Source organism: Zootoca vivipara, chromosome 2 (genome assembly GCF_965207765.1).
Source record: "Zootoca vivipara chromosome 2, rZooViv2.hap1.1, whole genome shotgun sequence".
Taxonomy (NCBI): domain Eukaryota; kingdom Metazoa; phylum Chordata; class Lepidosauria; order Squamata; family Lacertidae; genus Zootoca; species Zootoca vivipara.
Genome location: NC_142584.1, coordinates 114,653,425 through 114,672,250, shown reverse-complemented (window position 1 = coordinate 114,672,250; position 18,826 = coordinate 114,653,425). Strand labels below are relative to the sequence as shown.

The 18,826-nt window shown below is 44.9% G+C and overlaps 1 protein-coding gene across 1 annotated transcript; it reads left to right on the top strand.

Annotated features, from left to right (window-relative positions):
- Window positions 1–357: 357 nt before the first annotated feature.
- LOC132591116 (uncharacterized) lies at window positions 358–18,517 on the top strand. The gene is made up of 3 exons (XM_088664265.1): window positions 358–511; window positions 3,832–6,015; window positions 13,623–18,517. Exons 2-3 carry the CDS (start codon window positions 4,269–4,271, stop codon window positions 15,551–15,553), a joined length of 3,678 nt encoding a protein of 1,225 aa, XP_088520391.1. The 5' UTR covers window positions 358–511; window positions 3,832–4,268; the 3' UTR covers window positions 15,554–18,517.
- Window positions 18,518–18,826: the final 309 nt, after the last annotated feature.

Below are 18,826 nucleotides of genomic sequence, written 5' to 3'. Positions count from 1 at the left end.
GGGCAGAGAGCGAGCAGAGGCTCCCGTTTGTTCTCTTGGACTCCGAAGCAACAAAAGGGCAAAAATATTGTTTAGAAAGAAATTAAACTTCGTATTCAAAAAAAAACAGATCGCCTATTTTTTATGTGTTGAGGGGTGTGTGTGTGTGTGTGTTTGCACATCTGAAGGCAATCCTGTTTAGGAAAGTTTTTTCAATGTTTTATCGTGTTTTTAATTAATATTCTGTTGGGAGCCGCCCAGAGTGGCTGATGGGCGGGGTATAAATAAAAATGATGTTGATGATGATGATGATGATGATGATGCACGGCTCCAGCCAGTAGAGGGCAGGTGGGGAGACCGGCAGATCGCCCGTGGAAAAATGCGCTTTGCACTTTCCTTGGAATCCCACCAAAACTCCTCCTCTTCCTCCCTCCTTCCCTCCCTTTCTCTCTCAATCTCTCTCTCTCTTTTTATGCAAGATCCGTGGCGTAGGTATGAAATCTGCAGCCGTCCTTGCAAATATAAATAAACTGTAAGTAAGGAGCCTCCCTCCCCCTTTTTCAATAGGGTCTCGCCGCGTTTTGACATTTGAATGGATGAGACAGAACTGGGGAACTGGGTGGATGCCGCTTCCAAATTTGAAACTCGGCTGCAAACCATCAACCAGCCAAGGAAAAAACCTCAAGAATCTTGAGTTCAGACCATCGGTTACCCGTTCACCTCGCTCAGCGTTGCCTGCGCGGACTGGCAGCGGCTCTCCTGTATTTTCGTGTGTGTGTGTGTGTGTGTGTGTGTGTGTGTGTGTGTGTGTGTGTGTGTGTGTGTGTGTGTGTCTGCCCATGATCTGATCTGATCCTTTTGCATGCAAAGTTTGTCCCTCTTTGCCCATGATCTATGGTCTCTTCCGTTGCAAACGAAGCGAGATTCCCTCGGGGTTCAAAAGGGCGAGCTGCTTCAGTAGGAGCGGAGGAAACTGACTTCCACCCCTTGGCTCAACTAGTATTGGTTGCACTGGCCGGCAGGGGCTGTCCCAAACCCCCATTCAGCCGAGTGCAGAGTGCCTTTGAATGCAAAGGAGATCCCCCCAACAGGAAGGAAGGAGGAGGAATGGAATGCAGAGCAGGGGAGGGGGCTTTGGGGTGGAAGAAAAATTCCCTATTTAGAGGGATCATTTCTCTTGATACCTTGGCTTTCTCCTTCTCCTCCTTCTTCCCCTTTCATTATTATTATAATTATTCCTGGGCGAAGGTTTGAATTTGGTTTTAGAGGCCCTACCTGATTGGATTTACGGTAAGAAAAGAAGTTTAAAAAACTAAAGCCATTTCCAAGGTCTCTCCCCCTCCCTCACCGCCTTCCGCAGCAGAGACTAAAAGGCTAAAAATAACTTTCTTCTTTGTCGAAAAATATTTAAATAATTGTTCAGTAGCACCTTAGAGACCAACGACCAGCTAAGTTTGTTAGTTGGTCTCTAAGGTGCTACTGGACATTTAAAAAAAATTTTTTTTACTACATCAGACCAACAGAATCTTTCTTCTTTGGTGGAAAGCTGTAATTGCATCTTTGAATTTTTATTTTTCATTTTTGAATTTTTAATTTTGGGGGGGGGGTAAGAAGGGAGAAAATAAAGACATAGGAAAAATTATGTTTGAGGGGGGATTTTTTTAAAAAGGAATGGCAACAGGCACTGGCTTTAAGTGAAAAATTATGCCCTTATTAATACAAACATCTGGAAATCCCAAAGGGACTGCAAGGTTGTAGCTCCCAGATATGGTATTTTATACCCCCTGAACTAACATATATTCATGAGCTAATCGGTCACATAATTACAACACCTTTTCCCACAACAGTCACAACCCACCCATATGATTTCAACCAACTAGGAATTATTATTACTATTAATTAAATTTGTATACCCCCCTATAAGCGCAGGTCTCAGGGCAGAATCCGTTAGCTCTTCTTACAAACGCTCCCTAACTTCTCATTAATTACAGTATTATTATTATTTTAAGCTAATGTGCTGTTACCTATTTATTTTTCAGTGTCCTGTTTGTTATTTACTGTATTCAGTTAGATGCATACCAACATTGCTTTCATTATCTGTGAATAGTATAGCAGTCATACTAGTGTCCTAAGCCGTTTTCGCGCAGTGAGGAAAGGGGAGAAAACTGAATTAAGGGAGGCAGCTAATTATAATAATAATAATAATAATAATTTATTATTTATACCCCGCCCATCTGGCCGGGTTCCCCCAGCCACTCTGGGCGGCTTCCGAAAAAACAGAAATTCTAAAATACAGAAATCCATCAAACATTAAAAGCTTCCCTAAATAGGGCTGCCTTGAGATGCCTTCTAAAGGTCTGGTAATTGTTCTCTTTGACCTCTAGTGGGAGGGCATTCCACAGGGTGGGTGCCACTACCGAGAAGGCCCTCTGCCTGGTTCCCTGTAACTTGGCTTCTCGTAATGAGGGAACCGCCAGAAGACCCTCGGAGCTGGACCTCAGTGTCCAGGCAGAACGATGGGGGTGGAGACGCTCCTTCAGGTATACCGGACCGAGGCCGTTTAGGGCTTTAAAGGTCAACACCAACACTTTGAATTGTGCTCGGAAACGTACTGGGAGCCAATGTAGGTCTTTTAGGACCGGTGTTATGTGATCTCGGCGGCCGCTCCCAGTCACCAGTCTAGCTGCCGCATTCTGGATTAGTTGTAGTTTCCGGGTCACCTTCAAAGGTAGCCCCACGTAGAGCGCATTGCAGTAGTCCAAGCGAGAGATAACTAGAGCATGCACCACTCTGGAGAGACAGTCACTGGGCAGGTAAGGACTCAGCCTGCGTACCAGATGGAGCTGATAAACAGCTGCCCTGGACACGGAGTTGACCTGTGCCTCCATGGACAGCTGTGTGTCTAAAATGACTCCCAGGCTGCGCACCTGGTCTTTCAGGGGCACAGTTACCCCATTCAGGACCAGGGAGTCCTCCACACCCGCCCGCCTCCTGTCCCCCACAAACAGTACTTCTGTCTTGTCAGGATTCAATCTCAATCTGTTAGCCGCCATCCATCCTCCAACCGCCTCCAAGCACTCACACAGGACCTTCACCGCCTTCACTGGTTCTGATTTAAAAGAGAGGTAGAGCTGGGTATCATCAGCATACTGATGGACACCCAGCCCAAACCCCCTGATGATCTCTCCCAGCGGCTGCATATAGATGTTAAAAAGCATGGGGGAGAGGACAGAACCCTGAGGCACCCCACAAGTGAGCGCCCAGGGGTCTGAACACTCATCCCCCACCACCACTTTCTGAACACGGCCCAGGAGGAAGGAGCGGAACCACTGCATGACAGTGCCCCCAGCTCCCAAGCCCTCTAGACGGTCCAGAAGGATGTTATGGTCGATGGTGTCAAAAGCCGCTGAGAGATCCAGCAGAACAAGGAAACAGCTCTTACCTTTGTCCCTAGCCCGCCGGAGATCATCGACCAGTGCGACCAAGGCAGTTTCAGTCCCATGATGAGGCCTGAATCCTGACTGGAAGGGATCCAAATGGTCCGCTTCTTCCAGGCGTGCCTGGAGTTGTTCCGCAACCACTCGCTCAATCACCTTGCCCAAGAATGGAAGATTTGAGACTGGGCGATAGTTGGCCATATTGGCCGGATCTAAAGATGGTTTTTTAAGAAGCGGTTTAATAACCGCCTCTTTCAGCGGGTCTGGGAACGCTCCCTCATGGAGAGAAGCATTTACCAACCCGCGAAGCCCATCGCCCAGGGATAATTAGCCTTTATCCCTAACATGATCCTTGATTTCTGGTTCAAACTCCTGATGTGGTGTTTTGTTTTGTTTTTTTAATCCTTCTATGCAGTGGATGGGCAGGAGAGTGAGAATTATCAGGAGCTGCTGCTTTGGGAAGAAGCAAGTATAACATGAAGAAACAAATATTTAAAAATCAGCAGGAATTAAAAGAGGAGTGGAATAAATTTTGTGCTCCACAGAAAGGAGAACACCATATAAATGAGAAGATCGAAGGAGGAGCTTCAGTTGCAGTCCTGCCCTAAGGATAATAAGAGTTTCCACACTGGAAGAATGCTTATAAATGCATGAATGGTGCAAAGAGTTTCAGTTGTAGTGAAAACCATACTTCACATCAAACTGTAGAGTAAGGGAAGAAAGAGGAATCTTTACTTCCTTTTTGAAATCTTTGAACTCCTAGGATACCCACCTTCTTTTCGTTTTTCCCATAGCAGCTGATTTCTGACATTCTTCTGAAGTGACATTGCGGAAAAACAGGTCGGAAGAGAGATGGCTGGGGAAAAAAGGGGTCGAAAGAGGAACGAGGGAAACCAGGGGAAGAAAACCTCTACTTCTCAGAGCACCGATGTCCGCAAACTCCCTTTTCCACAAGGCCACAAAGGAAGAAGGGAAAAGTGCCCAGACTGTGGGAAGACATTCAGATCTAAATCACATTTAAATAGACACTGCAAAATCCACACAAGGGGGGAGATATATAAATGTGAGGAGTGTGGAAAGAGCTTCAGTGAAAGGGGAGACCTTACTTCACATCGGAGAACTCACAGACGTGAGAAGCGATATGAATGTGTGGAGTGTGAAAAGAGCTTCAGTTGTATCAAAACCCTCACTGTACATCAAAGAACTCACACAGGGGAGAAGCCATATCAATGTTTGGAGTGTGGAAAGAGCTTCAGTCAAACAGGAGCCCTTACCAGCCATCAAAGAACCCACACAGGGGAGAAGCCATATGATTGTATGGAGTGCGGGAAGAGCTTCAGAGATACTGGAAAACTTGCTGTGCACCTAAGAACCCACACAGGGCTGAAGCCATATGAATGTATGGAGTGTGGAAAATGCTTCTGTCAGAAAGGAGGCCTTACTGTCCATCAAAGAACACACACAGGGGAGAAACCATATGAATGCCTGGTGTGTGGAAAGTGCTTCTGTCAGAAAGGAGGCCTTACTGTCCATCAAAGAACACACACAGGGGAGAAACCATATGAATGCATGGAGTGTGGGAAGAGCTTCAGTCAACAGGGACACTTTATTTCACATCAAAGAACACACAAGGGGGAGAAACCATATAAATGTAAGGAATGTGGAAAGAGCTTCTCTCATACTTTAGGACTTAACAGACATCAAATAATCCATACAGCAGCAAATCCCTGTGAATGTGTGGAGTGTGGAAAGAAGTTCAGAAACAGTAGCTATCTAACTAGACATTTAAGAACACACACAGGGCTAAAACCATATAAATGTTTGGAATGTGGAAAGAATTTCGGCCATAGTGGAAGCCTTGTTCTCCATCAAAGAATCCATACAGGGGAGAAACCATATAAATGTATGGAGTGTGGGAAGAACTTCCGTTGTAGTGGAAGCCTTACTTCCCATCAGAGAAGTCATACAGGGGAGAAGCCGTATGTGTGTGTGGTATGCAGAAAGAGGTTCAAGTGTAGTAGCCATCTTTTTCAGCATAAAATAGTTCACGCAGGTTTGAAGCCATATGAATGCGATAAGTGTGGGAAATGCTTCACTCAGAGAGGAAGCCTTAATGTACATCAAAGAAGCCACACAGGGGAGAAACCTTATGAATGCACACAGTGTGGAAAGAGCTTCAGTGAGAGAAAATATCTTACTGTACATCTAAGAATCCACACAGGGGAGAAACCATATAAATGTGTTGAGTGTGGAAGGAGCTTTAGAGTTAGCGGCTCACTTTCTCTGCATCGAAGAACCCACACAGGGGAGAAGCCATTTAAATGTGAGGAGTGTGGAAAGAGCTTCACTATGAAAGGAAACCTAACTACGCATGAAAGAATCCATGCAGGCGTGAAACCATTTCAATGTGTGGAATGTGGAAGGTGCTTCGGTTGTAGCGGAAGCCTTACTAAGCATCAAAGAACTCACACAGGGGAGAAGCCATATCAGTGTATGGAGTGTGGAAAGCGCTTCATTCAATCAGGAGCCCTTACCACCCATCAAAGCATCCACACAGGGGCGAAGCCGTATGAATGCAAGGAGTGTGGAAAGAGCTTTTGTTTTAAATCAAACCTTACTCAACATCAAAGAAACCACGAAGGGAAGAAACTATTTACATGAGAGTGTGATTAAATCCCTTTCTTATTAAGGCCTCTTTTTTTAAAAAAAGTATTTTTATTAAAGCTTTAAAAAAGAGATACAAAGATTAGTATCCAATTATCTTTTTAAAATACAAAAAGGCAAAAGAAATAGGAAAAGGGAGGGATTCTAATTCCTTGCTTGTCAGCTATATCTAAACAATTATTCAAAACTTTCACTCCAAGGTAAACACCTGGTATATTTTCCATAAACGCGTATACTGTACTGTTCAATCTCCAAACCTAGATATCACAAGTTCATCCACCCCCCCACAAAAAGCCCATAAGGGGTTTCCAATAATTATTAATTAACAATGATTTTTCTGTGATTAAGTACGTCAGCTTCGCCATCTCAGCCAAGTCCAGTAATTTCCACAACACTTCCTCCATAGCAAGTAATGTTAAATATTTCCATCTTTCTGTATAATAAAAGTCTTGCCGCCATATTCATGTATTCAAATAATCGTCCACAATCATTTTCTAATTGCATATCCGTTAGTCCTGAAAGGAAAAGATCTTGCTTCAATTGAACATTAGCTTTTTAAATCTTCTGCATCAATTTACTGTATATATTTGTATTTCTTAGCTTTTGTACATTTTGTTAGGGGGGGAACCAAGAGACTAAGTCTTACAGCAACGCTTTGATACTAGGCTGAAAATGGTCAATACAGATGTAATTGTGCTGAAAGAGATTCCCCTGAAGATATTGACTAATTATTTTTACAGGTAAACTGAAGCAGAAAGGAATCTAGCTTAGATGGGACATACCAGAGGGAGTAATTTTTACTTTTGAAGAACAAATATTTACAGACAAATTTACTGTAAATCTGAAATTGAATAAACACAAATACAAAAGAGACAATACAAGATGGGGTCAGAAAATCACAGCAATCACAACAGAAAGTGGAGGTTGAAGATACAAAGTTGGGTGATAAAGAAACACGGGAAAAGGTATAAACTATTTGAATAAAAAAGAACCTAGGTGAGGACTAACAGGACTGAAGAAAAGAGAGTGAGCTGTTTTATATATATATTCTCAACTCTGTTGAAACTTTCTGGTGAACAAGGTAAGTATGTTGGACAAACTTTGGTTGTAGACCTCCATGCCCCAAATGAAGAAAAAACAGCATTTTATTAATGTGTTGCTTTACTTTGGTTTACTTTGGCTACTGGGGTTGATAAGGTTGAAATATTACCTTAGATTTTTTTCAGATCACAATCCAGTTATACTGACTTTTAAAAAGAAAAAATGGTTTCTTTAGATGGTGACTCAATGAAATGTAGCTGCAACAGGAAAAGGTTGTATAGGATTGCAAACAGAAGCTAAAATAATTATTTGAGAATAATTCAGGTATAAGGATACAAATGGTTGGGGATGCAAGCAAACTTTTTGTACAGCACAATTTTTTACTCGAAAGATGAGAAAATTATAAAGATTTAAAATGGAACTTTCAAGCTGCAGACCTTTGCTGATGCTCATTATGCAGTGACAGACTGGCTTCAATTAAAATTAAATGTTTAATTTAGATAGGCAAAATGGTTTTATGAACCAGAGTTCACAATTTGAAAGGGATCTGATAGAAAAGGCGGATAAAAAGACAGTATAGACCAAAGAACGGCAGACAATAAGCATGTTGTTGCAAAACTGTATAAGCATTTGTTGAAATCTGAAACTCAAGAAGAAGTTAAATAAGGCATGCATGATTAAATGGGCAAAAGATTGTTATAATATACAGGTGGAACAGGGGCAACATGTGGACCAAAGGATCAAAATTCACACTGTATTCTGATCTTAAAAGAGAAATTTTATAAAATGAGGTTTTGGAAGTTAGAAAGGAGTTCCAAATGTTTGTTGGAAGTTTGAAAAATATGAAGTGACATTTTACTATGCTTGGTGGACATGCAAAAAAGCTTAATAAGACTACTTTGAGCCAATTTGGTGACCCTGCAGGGCTGTTGTGTTCAAGTCAGCAACAAAGGGGGTTGGAGAGCCAGGCTGTCCTAGGCTCCCCTCCTTCATGACAGAAGCGAACGCAAACAGAGAGTAGCCAGACATTGTTATACTGCAGGGGACCCAGCAGTGGAAATCTTTTCGAGAGAAAATTATTGGGAGGAGAGTGGCTGGGGGCACAAGTTTGCATAGGGGGCTCAAAACCTTGTGGAGTTGCCATGCTTGTAATTAATAAATGTCCACTTGTTATTAATAAAATTTTGATAGATCCTAAAGGGACGTATTCAGTGCTTTTTATCTGGGGGGACCCTTAAACATTTTGTGAATCTAAGTTTGGCCTCATTGAGGGGCAGTATTTCAACATGAGTAGGAAAATGAGAGTACTCCTTAACCTTTTTTGGGGGGGGGAGCAGTGGAAGTATGTGCATGTATAAATGGAACACCATTGACTGAACAACTTGCCTTTTGCAAGTTTACTCCTGGATCTCTGAGCATATCAATTTTTCAAAGAACACTCTGCAAGTGTTACAATCCTTTCCGACCGGTACTATCATCTTAGGAGGTGACTTAAATGTTTGTTGCAATCGGGCCATGGGCAGCAGTGGCTGTTGTTCCTGAATCATCCAGCGAGAGTCAACTGAATGATCTGTCTTTGACCTCATGGACATGTGCTGAGTGCTACACCCCACAAAAGACTTTCCACACACACTCCGCACAAAGGTTCATAATTCTTACTCTTGTATCGAGCATTATCTTTTACAGAAAGCATTATGGGAGAGAGTGCAAGATGAGGAACTAGATCTCATCATTGTATCTGAGCCTGCTCCAATCTCTTTTTTCTCTGTCAATTAAATATTTCACTAGAAGTAGGGATGCCAGTGGCCCTGTGGGGCTTGCCGATCAGAAGGTCAGTGGTTCAATCCCCACAACGGAGTGAGCTCCTGTTCTGTCCCTGCTCCTGCCAACCTAGCAGTTCGAAAGCATACCAGCGCAAGTAGATAAATAGGTGACGGGAAGGTAAATGTCGTTTCCATACGCTCAGGTTTCCACTGTGGTGTTCTGTTGCACCAGAAGCGGTTTAGTCCTGCTGGCCACATGACCCAGAAAGATGTTTGGACAAACGCCGGCTGCCTTGGCCTGAAAGCGAGATGAGTGCCGCAACCTTATAGTCGCCATAGACTGGACTTGACCATTCAGGGGTCCTTTACCTTTACCTTTTTACTTATTTACTAGAAGCATTTGCCTGCCTAGAGAGGGGTTTTTATTATACTATACATAAGTCCAAGGTTCTGGACAAAGCATTTATGCGTTTAACTAAACACTTCTATTCGAGCTCATCAGAAATACTTCGTGTCAATGGCCATAATTTCACATTTAAAAAGAAAAACCAAAAAGCTCCACCTCTTTTGTGCAGAACTGCTCCTGCACCTCCAGCTGTATTGAAAATAAATTTAAAATTGCTATGGCAGGGAGAGGGGAAGAGAGGAAGCAGGAGTGTTTTAATACCGGTAGTTGTTAATAATAATAATAATAATAATAAATTATTTCTTTTTTTTATTCAAGTGACTCAAATCCTTGTCTGGCTTAAAGCTACACGCATATTTTTCAAATTTTTTGACTTCCGTTTTGGGCAAATCTAGAACATCACAAAACGTATTTCAAATAATAATTTTATAAAAAATTGCATGTGTGCAGTGAAACAAATCCCCACAACGGACCTAGGTTTCCTGGCTTACAGCGGCCCTGACACCTTCGTTTTTAAATGTCTGACTGCTCCTCCGTGCAAATCTGATACACAAGTATCTAGAAGAGCAATCCACTAAAATGAATGGTCCGGACTGAAGCAGAGCTCTCCCCCCCCCCCAGGAGGACCCGGGCTGCGCAATCCCAGACTCCCTGCTGGTTTGAGGTTGCGATTGTTTCACTGATGATTTGTTAAATTATTTCATATGATTGATGTTGTATTTGGGATGTTCTATCTTGTTATTCAATGCTTGTAAGCAGCTTTGGGATTCGTTTGAATTGAAAGTGGCACAGAAATATAATTCAATCAAATGAATGAAATCCACCCCAAGGGAGCTTTGAATGGAAGCGGGAGCGCGGCGCCACCTGCAGGCTGTGAGCCGCCACTACAAGCAAGGAAGTAATAATACCGCCCTTCTTTCCCCTCCCCTTCCAGTCAGCGCGGAGCAGCTGGACGTTCCAAGTCCTCCCTTCGCGGTGGCTGCTGGGAGTCGTAGTTTCCTTCCTCCACCGGGACGGTGAGATTCCGTGGCAGCCGCGCTCGGCGGCACTGGCTTTCCCGTCATGCCTTGGGGCGAGAGCGAAAGAGGCGCGCAGGGCGTCGGACGAGAAGGACGACGGCCGAGCGGCGCTTGAGGTAGGCGCAGCCGGGTGGGGGGCGGAGGTTTCTGGAGGCCGCAAAGGGGGCCTTGGGGGCCACTCTGCCTTCATAGGGATGGTGATGGGGGTGAGAAGGGAGGGAGGAAAACTCCGTCGCTGAATCGGACCAGTGGTTCAGCTAGCTCAGTATTGCCTGCGCGGGCTGGCAGCAGCTCCCCCTGATGGCGGGCCCAGGGGGCTCTTCCCAGCCCAACTGGGGATGGAGCCCGGGACCTTCTGCATACCAAGCAGCTGCTCTGCCCGTGAGCTTCCTCCCTCCCCCCGAAGCGCAGGAATCTGCCTCCCACTGAATCTTGCAAAGGAGGCGACTAGAGTCGCACAAGGATTGGGATATGGAGGTTTTCACAAAGCTCCCTGCGCCTCAGTCCATTGTTCAGGGCAACAGTGTTGCCCACACGGACTGGCAGCGGCCCTCCAGGGTCTTCTTCCCCAGCAAAACCAGGAGGTGAACTCAGGACCTTCTGCATGCAAAGCAGGTGCTCTGCCACTGAGCCACTGCCCTCCCCCAAGATGCGCAGATGTCCTGATTTATCTGGTTAAATATATTTTTAAAAAATGGTACACAGCTGCTGTAGGAGTGGACTTTAAAGAAAAGCAGAGCGTTTTCATTGTGGTGGCTCTTTTCTGCCCCTTTTTACCACTCTGCAGTATCCTCCTTGAGATGCAGGAGTCCGTGAGAGGAAGGCTCCTTCTTTTCTTGCTTTCGAGGTCCTGTGATCTTTGTGGAGGTGGCTGTGCACTTTTCCACAGAGGAGGAGTGGGCTCTGCTTTATCCAGGCCAGAGGGCCCTGCACAGGGAAGTTATGGAGGAGAATTGTGGAAATATGGATTCTGTGGGTAAGGCTCCTTCTTTTTCTTGGCTGAGTTACTGAAAGCAGGGAATATTGGTGATTTTAAAAATTATCTGTATGAAGACCCTCCTGCAGCCATGCCACAATCCTTTCTGACTCAGGATTTAGAAAATCCTGAGGGGTAGGAAAAAGAGGGTAATTTATTGTCCATTATGTTCCAGACCACCCTGACCTTTCTGTGTAACAAAGGACTTGTTGTTTAGTCGTTTAGTCGTGTCCGACTCTTCGTGACCCCATGGACCAGAGTACGCCAGGCACTCCTGTCTTCCACTGTCTCCCGCAGTTTGGTCAAACTCATGTTCGTAGCTTCGAGAACACTGTCCAACCATCTCGTCCTCTGTCTTCCCCTTCTCCTAGTGCCCTCCATCTTTCCCAACATCAAGGTCTTTTCCAAGGATTCTTCTCTTCTCATGAGGTGGCCAGAGTATTGGAGCCAACAAAGGACTAGAGTGGTCCAAAATGGATTGAATGATAAATTTTTCCTTTTTGCTGCTCTATGCTTTCTTTAAAACCCTTTCCACAGTTGTTTAGGGTCCCCTGTTTTATTTGCACTACAGTCACTCCCTACCCCCTCTGCCTATCCGAAGGATTGTCAGAAGCCCAGAATTTCTCTTGCTTTCAGAGACCGCCTGTCACCTTTGATCCACTCTTGTTTGTAAGTTTTGCTTCCTCCAGGAAGTGCTGCTTCTTACACTCCCCCTGCCTTCCTTAACATAGGTTCCCTGACTTAAAAAAATCCCTTCATTCAGCCTGTTCTTGAAGGTTTCCTGTCCCCCAGACCTCCCTCCCTTACCACCCCCTTTTAATTCTGTTTTCCTTCCTCTATGGGGTAAAACCAGTATGTTGTAGTGGTTGGAGTGTCTGACTAGAACAGGCACTGGCAACCTTGGCCCACCAGATGTTTTGGAACTACAATTCCCATCATCCCTGACCACTAGTCCTGTTAGCTCAGGATCATGGGAGTTGTAGTCCCAAAACACCTGGCGGGCCGAGGTTGCCTATACCTAGACTAGAACCCGGGAGACCAGGGTTCAAATCACAACTCGGCCAGGAAACTCACTACCATGTTTTCCCCAAAATAAGAAACTGTCTTATATTTATTTTTCCTCAAGAAGACCACTATGACTTATTTTCAGGGGATGTCTTTTTTTTTTATTACGCATCCAGCGTCGCCTCTTCCTTGGTGCCCTCCAGAACTCCGCCTATCACTGTGTCTTATTTTCAGGGTATGCGCAAATGCTTAGAAATCCTGCTACGGCTTATTTTATGGGTATGTCTTATTTTTGGGGAAACAGGGTAGAATGAGTTTCTTGGGACTGTCTCTCATCACAGGGTTGTTGGGGTTAATTGAGGTCGGGAAGAGACGAGTATGGCACCTGGAACTCCTTGAAGAAAAAGCTGGAAGAAAAATACAATAAATAAAGAAAAGCTTCCACCAGACTTTCCCTCTGCCATTCTCTGTCTCACACTGCTCTCTCTTCCCCCTCTTCCTCTTGTCTCCTTCACCCTCTGTATTTTTCTCTTGCTGAATCTCTACTTTTCACCCTCTATGTTTCTAGCTCCCCTCTACTTGTTTTCTCTTAGTTGTGACACCCTTGGAAAGTGGAGCCAGCTGCTATTTTTTTATCCTGCTGTGAGTATTTCTTAGTTATGACCAGGCACCCCCAAACTTCAGCCCTCCAGATGTTTTGGACTACAATTCCCATCACCCCTGACCACTGGTCCTGTTAGCTAGGGATCATGGGAGTTGTAGGCCAAAACATCTGGAGGGCCGCAGTTTGGGGGTGCCTGGTTAGGAGGACTATATTGCCAGGTAATCAATCTTGCTTGCAGATGCAGAGCCAGACCTGAGACCCAATGCTGTTTTAATACAGGCTATCCTTGTTTTGCATGGGGATTACGTTCTACGTCTCCGTACACATTGGCGTAAAGTGTTCTGCCCCGCCCCCTTCTGCTGTTTTAGGGTCACTTCCTGGTTTGGGATGTGCACAATTGTGTGTACTGTAAATCGGTCATTACCTGTATATTGCAGGATCTACCTCCCCACTGTCTTTCCCATTCTGTTGGTCACATAGTATGTGGCTGGTATTGTTTAGGGAATTAGGGAAGCTGTTCCTCCCTGATCAGGTTTCCCTTTGTATTCCTGCAGGTGATCAGAAGGAGAGCAACAAAGAGGACGGGCAGCAGAGAATGAAAACTGAAGCAGAAGAGAATTTGAGGGAGAAAGCTGTTGTTCCAGAAGGCACTGGCTTCGGTGAAATTGTGATGGCAGAAGAATGTCACACAGGAAAGAAACAGGCAAAAATCCCCCGAGGTACAAGAGCCCTAACTAGGATATCAAGCCTTAGGAATCTTAGAAGATTGCATGAAGGGGAGAAACCATTTAAATGTTCAGAATGTGGAAGGAGCTTCAACTACAGGAAGCATCTCATTGTGCATGAAAGAATCCACACAGGTGAGAAACCATATAAATGCACAGAATGTGGAAAGAGCTTCACTCAAAGCAGTACCCTTTTTAATCATCGAAGGATCCATACAGGAGAGAAACCGTTTGAATGCTCAAAGTGTGGAAAGAGCTTCACTAGCAGCAGCAGTCTTTCATATCACCAACGAGTCCACACTGAAGAGAAACCTTATAAATGTTTTCATTGCGAAAAGAACTTCAGCCAGAGGAGTGAGCTTCTTTCTCATCAGAGAATCCACACAGGGGAGAAACCTTATAAATGCTCAGAGTGTGGGAAGAGTTTTACTCACAGCAGTAGCCTTTCTTACCATCAAAGGGCTCATAAAGGAGAAAAACCATATAAATGTTCTGAGTGTGGAAAGAGTTTCTGTCAGAGCAGTGGCCTCATCTCTCATCAAAGAATCCACACAGAAGAAAAACCATACAAATGCTCAGTGTGCGGAAAGAACTTCACTCATAACAATAGCCTTTGTAAACATAAAAGAATCCATACAGGAGAGAAACCGTATTCATGCTCAGAGTGTGGAAAGAGCTTCACTAATAGTAGTAGCCTTTCTTATCATGAAAGAACCCACACAGGAGAGAAGCCGTATAAATGTTTTCACTGTGGAAAGAGCTTCAGCCAGAGCAACCACCTTCTTTCTCATCAAAGAATCCATACAAGAGAAAAACTGTATAAATGCTCAGAGTGTGGAAAGAGCTTTACTCATAGCAGTAGCCTTTCTTACCATCAAAAAACGCACACAGGAGACAAACCGTTTAAATGTTCTGAGTGTGGAAAGAGTTTTTTCCAGAGCTATGGCCTTCTTTATCATCAAAGAATCCACACTGGAGGAAAACCATATAAATGCCTGGTGTGTGGCAAAAACTTCAGTCATAGCAGTAGTCTTTCTAGTCATCAGAGACTTCACACAGGAGAGAAACCGTATAAATGTTCAGAGTGCGGAAAGAGCTTCACTAATACTAGTAGCCTTTCTTACCATCAAAAAATTCATATAGGAGAGAAACCATTTAAATGTTGTGAGTGTGGAAAGAGTTTCTGTCAGAGCTATGACCTGCTTAATCATCAAAGAATCCACACTGGAGTGAAACCATATATATGCTCAGTGTGTGGCAAGAACTTCACTCATAGCAGTAGCCTGTCTAATCATCAGAGACTCCATACAGGCGAGAAACCATTTAAATGTTCAGAATGTGGGAAAAGCTTTAGTCATAACAGTCACCTGACTTACCATCAAAATACCCATTCAAGTGAAAAAATCTTCAAATGCTCAGTGTGTGGAAAGAGCTTCAGTTGCAGCCAAACCTTAGCAATACACCACAGACTACATACAGGAGAGAAAGCATTTACATGTTCAGAGTGTGGAAAGAGTTTCAACCAGAAGACTCACCTCACTAACCATCAACGGACCCATACGGGAGAGAAACCATATAAATGCTTAGACTGTGGGAAGAGCTTCAGCCGAAGCAATACACTCTCTAATCATCAGAGGCTCCACACAGGAGAGAAACCATATAAATGCTCGGAGTGTGGGAAGAGCTTCGCTCAGAGCAGTGGCCTTTCTTCCCATCAAAGAATCCACGCAGGAGAGAAATCACATAAATGCTTAGAGTGTGGGAAGAGCTTCACTAATAGTGTTAGCCTTTCTTATCATCAGAGAATCCACACAGAAGAGAAATCGTATACATCAGGGATCCTTTTGGGCTCTGGGAGCCAGATCATTATCTGGGCCCACCAAGAGGGCCAAACAGGACAGGTCGGTGGAACAAACCACCTGTCAATCACATGATGTTGCATGACTGGCAGGTGGCTTGCTGCACTCGCCAGTCAAAATCCCTTGCAGTGTTCCCTGGTGGCGCCATCAGGCATTTGGGAGCCATGCACAAGGAGCATTGCAAGCACTTTGCTCCAAGCACAGGGCCAGCAAAGTGCCTCTTTCTTTCCTCCCTATCAGCTGTTGGGAAGAGGAGAAACAAGCCTGTGTTTTGCAGGTCCCGACCCGCCATGCATCAGTTGCTAAGCAGAGGGTTACATCCTGTTTTGGCTGCACTCGCCCATTCCATCATGGGGACAGGCCTGTGCAGCCAAGGCAGAATGGAATCCTGCTTTCCTGCCCATCGGCTTATGTCAAGTGCTCTGGTGTGCTTGGCTGAAATGAAGGAGGAAAGACCTTGTTGGAACATGGTGTGCACAGTGGAGCACTCGTGGGGCTCGGATCACGACCCTGGTTCGCCCATAAACGGAATTGGGCACCCAAAAAATGTTCAGCCTACTAGTCTGTTTAGCTTGACTACAGCATTCACAACGGGATTATATGATCCCTGGTAGAGCACCAAGATTAGACTAGGTGACTCTTTGTTGAAAATAGGTCTCTGATGAATATACCCTGTTGATTTGGGGTGGCTGCATTTGTTGCATCACCTGTGTCAGTCAGTGAAGCAGTGCCAGAATATCTGCCACCTTTGCCTGTTTCATGCAAATGATTCTGCACTCCCCTACAGATTATAATTGCTGAAATCACCAGTTTGCTACTGCAAAAGGTCAATGGTGTGTCTGTTCTTACATATATAAGATTTAGTCCACAATCAATCTGTTAGCTTTTGCAGGGCCCCAAGACTCAGTATTTTTCTTGTTCAATCAATCAATCAATAAGGAATCCAAGTGCACACTGAATTTCAAAAGAGGGCAGGAGGCCTGGGTTGTTTTGTTGTGGTGGTGTGTAAAGATGAATAGGTTTTGCTATACATGCACTCGTAGTGATGTGAAAAATGAAAAAGTAAAACAGAAATGTTACTAGTTATTTGACAGAAAGTACTTAAGTGATGTTTTGCTGTCTTTGCCCAGGATTTCCTTCTGTAGAATATTTCACAGGAATGGATTCCCACATATCCTGCTCTTCCTCTTTTTGAGCCTGGAAATAACATCTAAGCCTTGTGTCCAAACATAGCTATTCTCCAGGGTTTCAGGCAGAAGACATTGCCAGCCCTGCTTGGAAAGCCCAGGGGTTGAACCTGATTCTGTCTGCAGAGAAATCAGTTGTTCTCCTATAGCCCCTCTCCAAAGGACTCTGCCTTACACGATATCAGACCGCTGATCTATCTAGCTATGTATTGACTACACTGGCTGGCAGCTCAAGGACTGGTGTGGGCAGGATTCCTGCATTGCTGGGGTTGGAGTTTGTTGCTAGAGTGGTGCATGCTCTAGTTATCTCCTGCTTGGACTACTGCAATGCACTCTACGTGGGGCTATCTTTGAAGGTGACCCAGAAACTGCAACTAATGCAGAATGTGACTGCCAGACTGGTGACTGGGAGCGGCTGCTGAGACCACATAACACCAATCCTGAAAGAGCTACACTGGCTCCCAGTACGTTTCTGAGCACAATTTAAAGTGTTGGTGCTGACCTTTAAAGCCCTAAACGGCCTCACCCCAGTATACCTGAAGGAGCGTCTCCACCCAATCGCTCAGCCCGGACACTGAGGTCCAGCTCCAAGGGCCTTCTGGCGGTTCCCTCCCTGCGAGATGTGAGGATACAGGGAACCAGGCAGAGGGCTGTGGAACGCCCTCCCATCAGATGTCCAGGAAATAAACAACTACCTGACTTTTAGAAGACATCTGAAGGCAGCCCTGTTTAGGGAAGTTTATAATGTTTGATGTTGTGTTGTGTTTTTAATATTCTGTTGGGAGCCGCCCAAAGTGGCTGGGGAGCCCAACCAGATGGGTGGGGTATAAGTAATAAATTGTTGTTGTTGTTGTTGTTGTTGGACTAGATGACTGTCGGGGTCCCTTCCAACTCTACAATTCTGTGATTCTACCACTGATCGAACCATGAGCCTTCTGCATCCAGAAGCATGTGCTCTGCCACTGAGCATCCTCAGAGCTCTCTCAGCCGGAGCCATAACTAAAGAAAACATGAAAGATGGTGTTGCTAACACAGAACAATAGAGTTGGATATCTTCCAGCATGGAGACGTCAAGGTCCAGGGCTGAAGCAATTCATGTTGATATTAAAGGTAAAGGGGCCCCTGACCATCAGGTCCACTCGTGTCCGACTCTGGGGTTGCGGCGCTCATCTCACTCTATAGGCCGAGGGAGCCGGCATTTGTCCACAGACAGCTTCCGGGTCATGTTGCCAGGATGAGAAAGCTGCTTCTGGCGAACCAGAGCAGCGCACGGAAACACCGTTTACCTTCCCGCTGGAGTGGTCCCTATTTATCTACTTGCACTTTGATGTGCTTTCAAACTGCTAGGTTGGCAGGAGCTGGGACCGAGCAACGGGAGCTCACCCTGTTGCAGGGATTCGAACCGCCGACCTTCTGATCAGCAAGCCCTAAACTCTGTGGTTTAACCCACAGCGCCACCTGGGTCCCTCATGTTGTTATTACCTCCTCTGCCCAAAGACAGCAGTTTGTTCTTTTTTTGTTGCAGCATTATTCTTGGAAGTACAACCGGAAATTCTTCTGTGTATGAGTTCAGGGGTTCATTCCCTGACTGGTCTGACTGACAGATCATAGAACCGTTGAGCTGGAAGGGACCCTGGGAATCATCCAGTCCAACCCCATGCAATACAGGAAGGTAGCTGTCCCATATGAGGATTGAACCTGCTACCTTCGTGGAATGGGAAAGGGTTCTGAAGGAGCTTCCCCCTGTGTAGGCGTGACCTAACAAAGACAAACCTCTTCACACGTTACTCCTCAAGCTATATGTACTGTTTTGGTCAAATTTTACCTCAGTAAAGGCTCCTTTCTCTCTGGACTCGTGCCTGCTTTATTCCGGTCACTGCTGGGGCAGCATTATGATAAATTCAACAGTGTAAACAAGTTTTGATGGATGCAATAATGGAATACTGAATGGTTTAGTTTTTGTAAAATAGGCAGGGGGATTTAGGATATGCAAAATGAACCATGGAAAGAGAAGGGAAGCCACTGATATCTTAAGCGGGTGGGGTGTGCTCTGTGCTCGCGCGCACGCAGTAATGTTAACATGCCAGGGGAGCAGGGACACCCTGAAAAAATAATCCAGTGCTTGGAGTCTGAAATACCTCCTTTGGCAGCATGATTTGTT

Coding starts and splice junctions, on each gene's coding strand:
- LOC132591116 (XM_088664265.1), top strand. CDS start 4,269: ATGGCTGGGGAAAAAAGGGGTCGAAAGAGGAACGAGGGAAACCAGGGG. Junction 6,016..13,622: donor GGAGTGTGGAAAGAGCTTTT/GTTTTAAATCAA, acceptor GAGGTACAAGAG/CCCTAACTAGGATATCAAGC.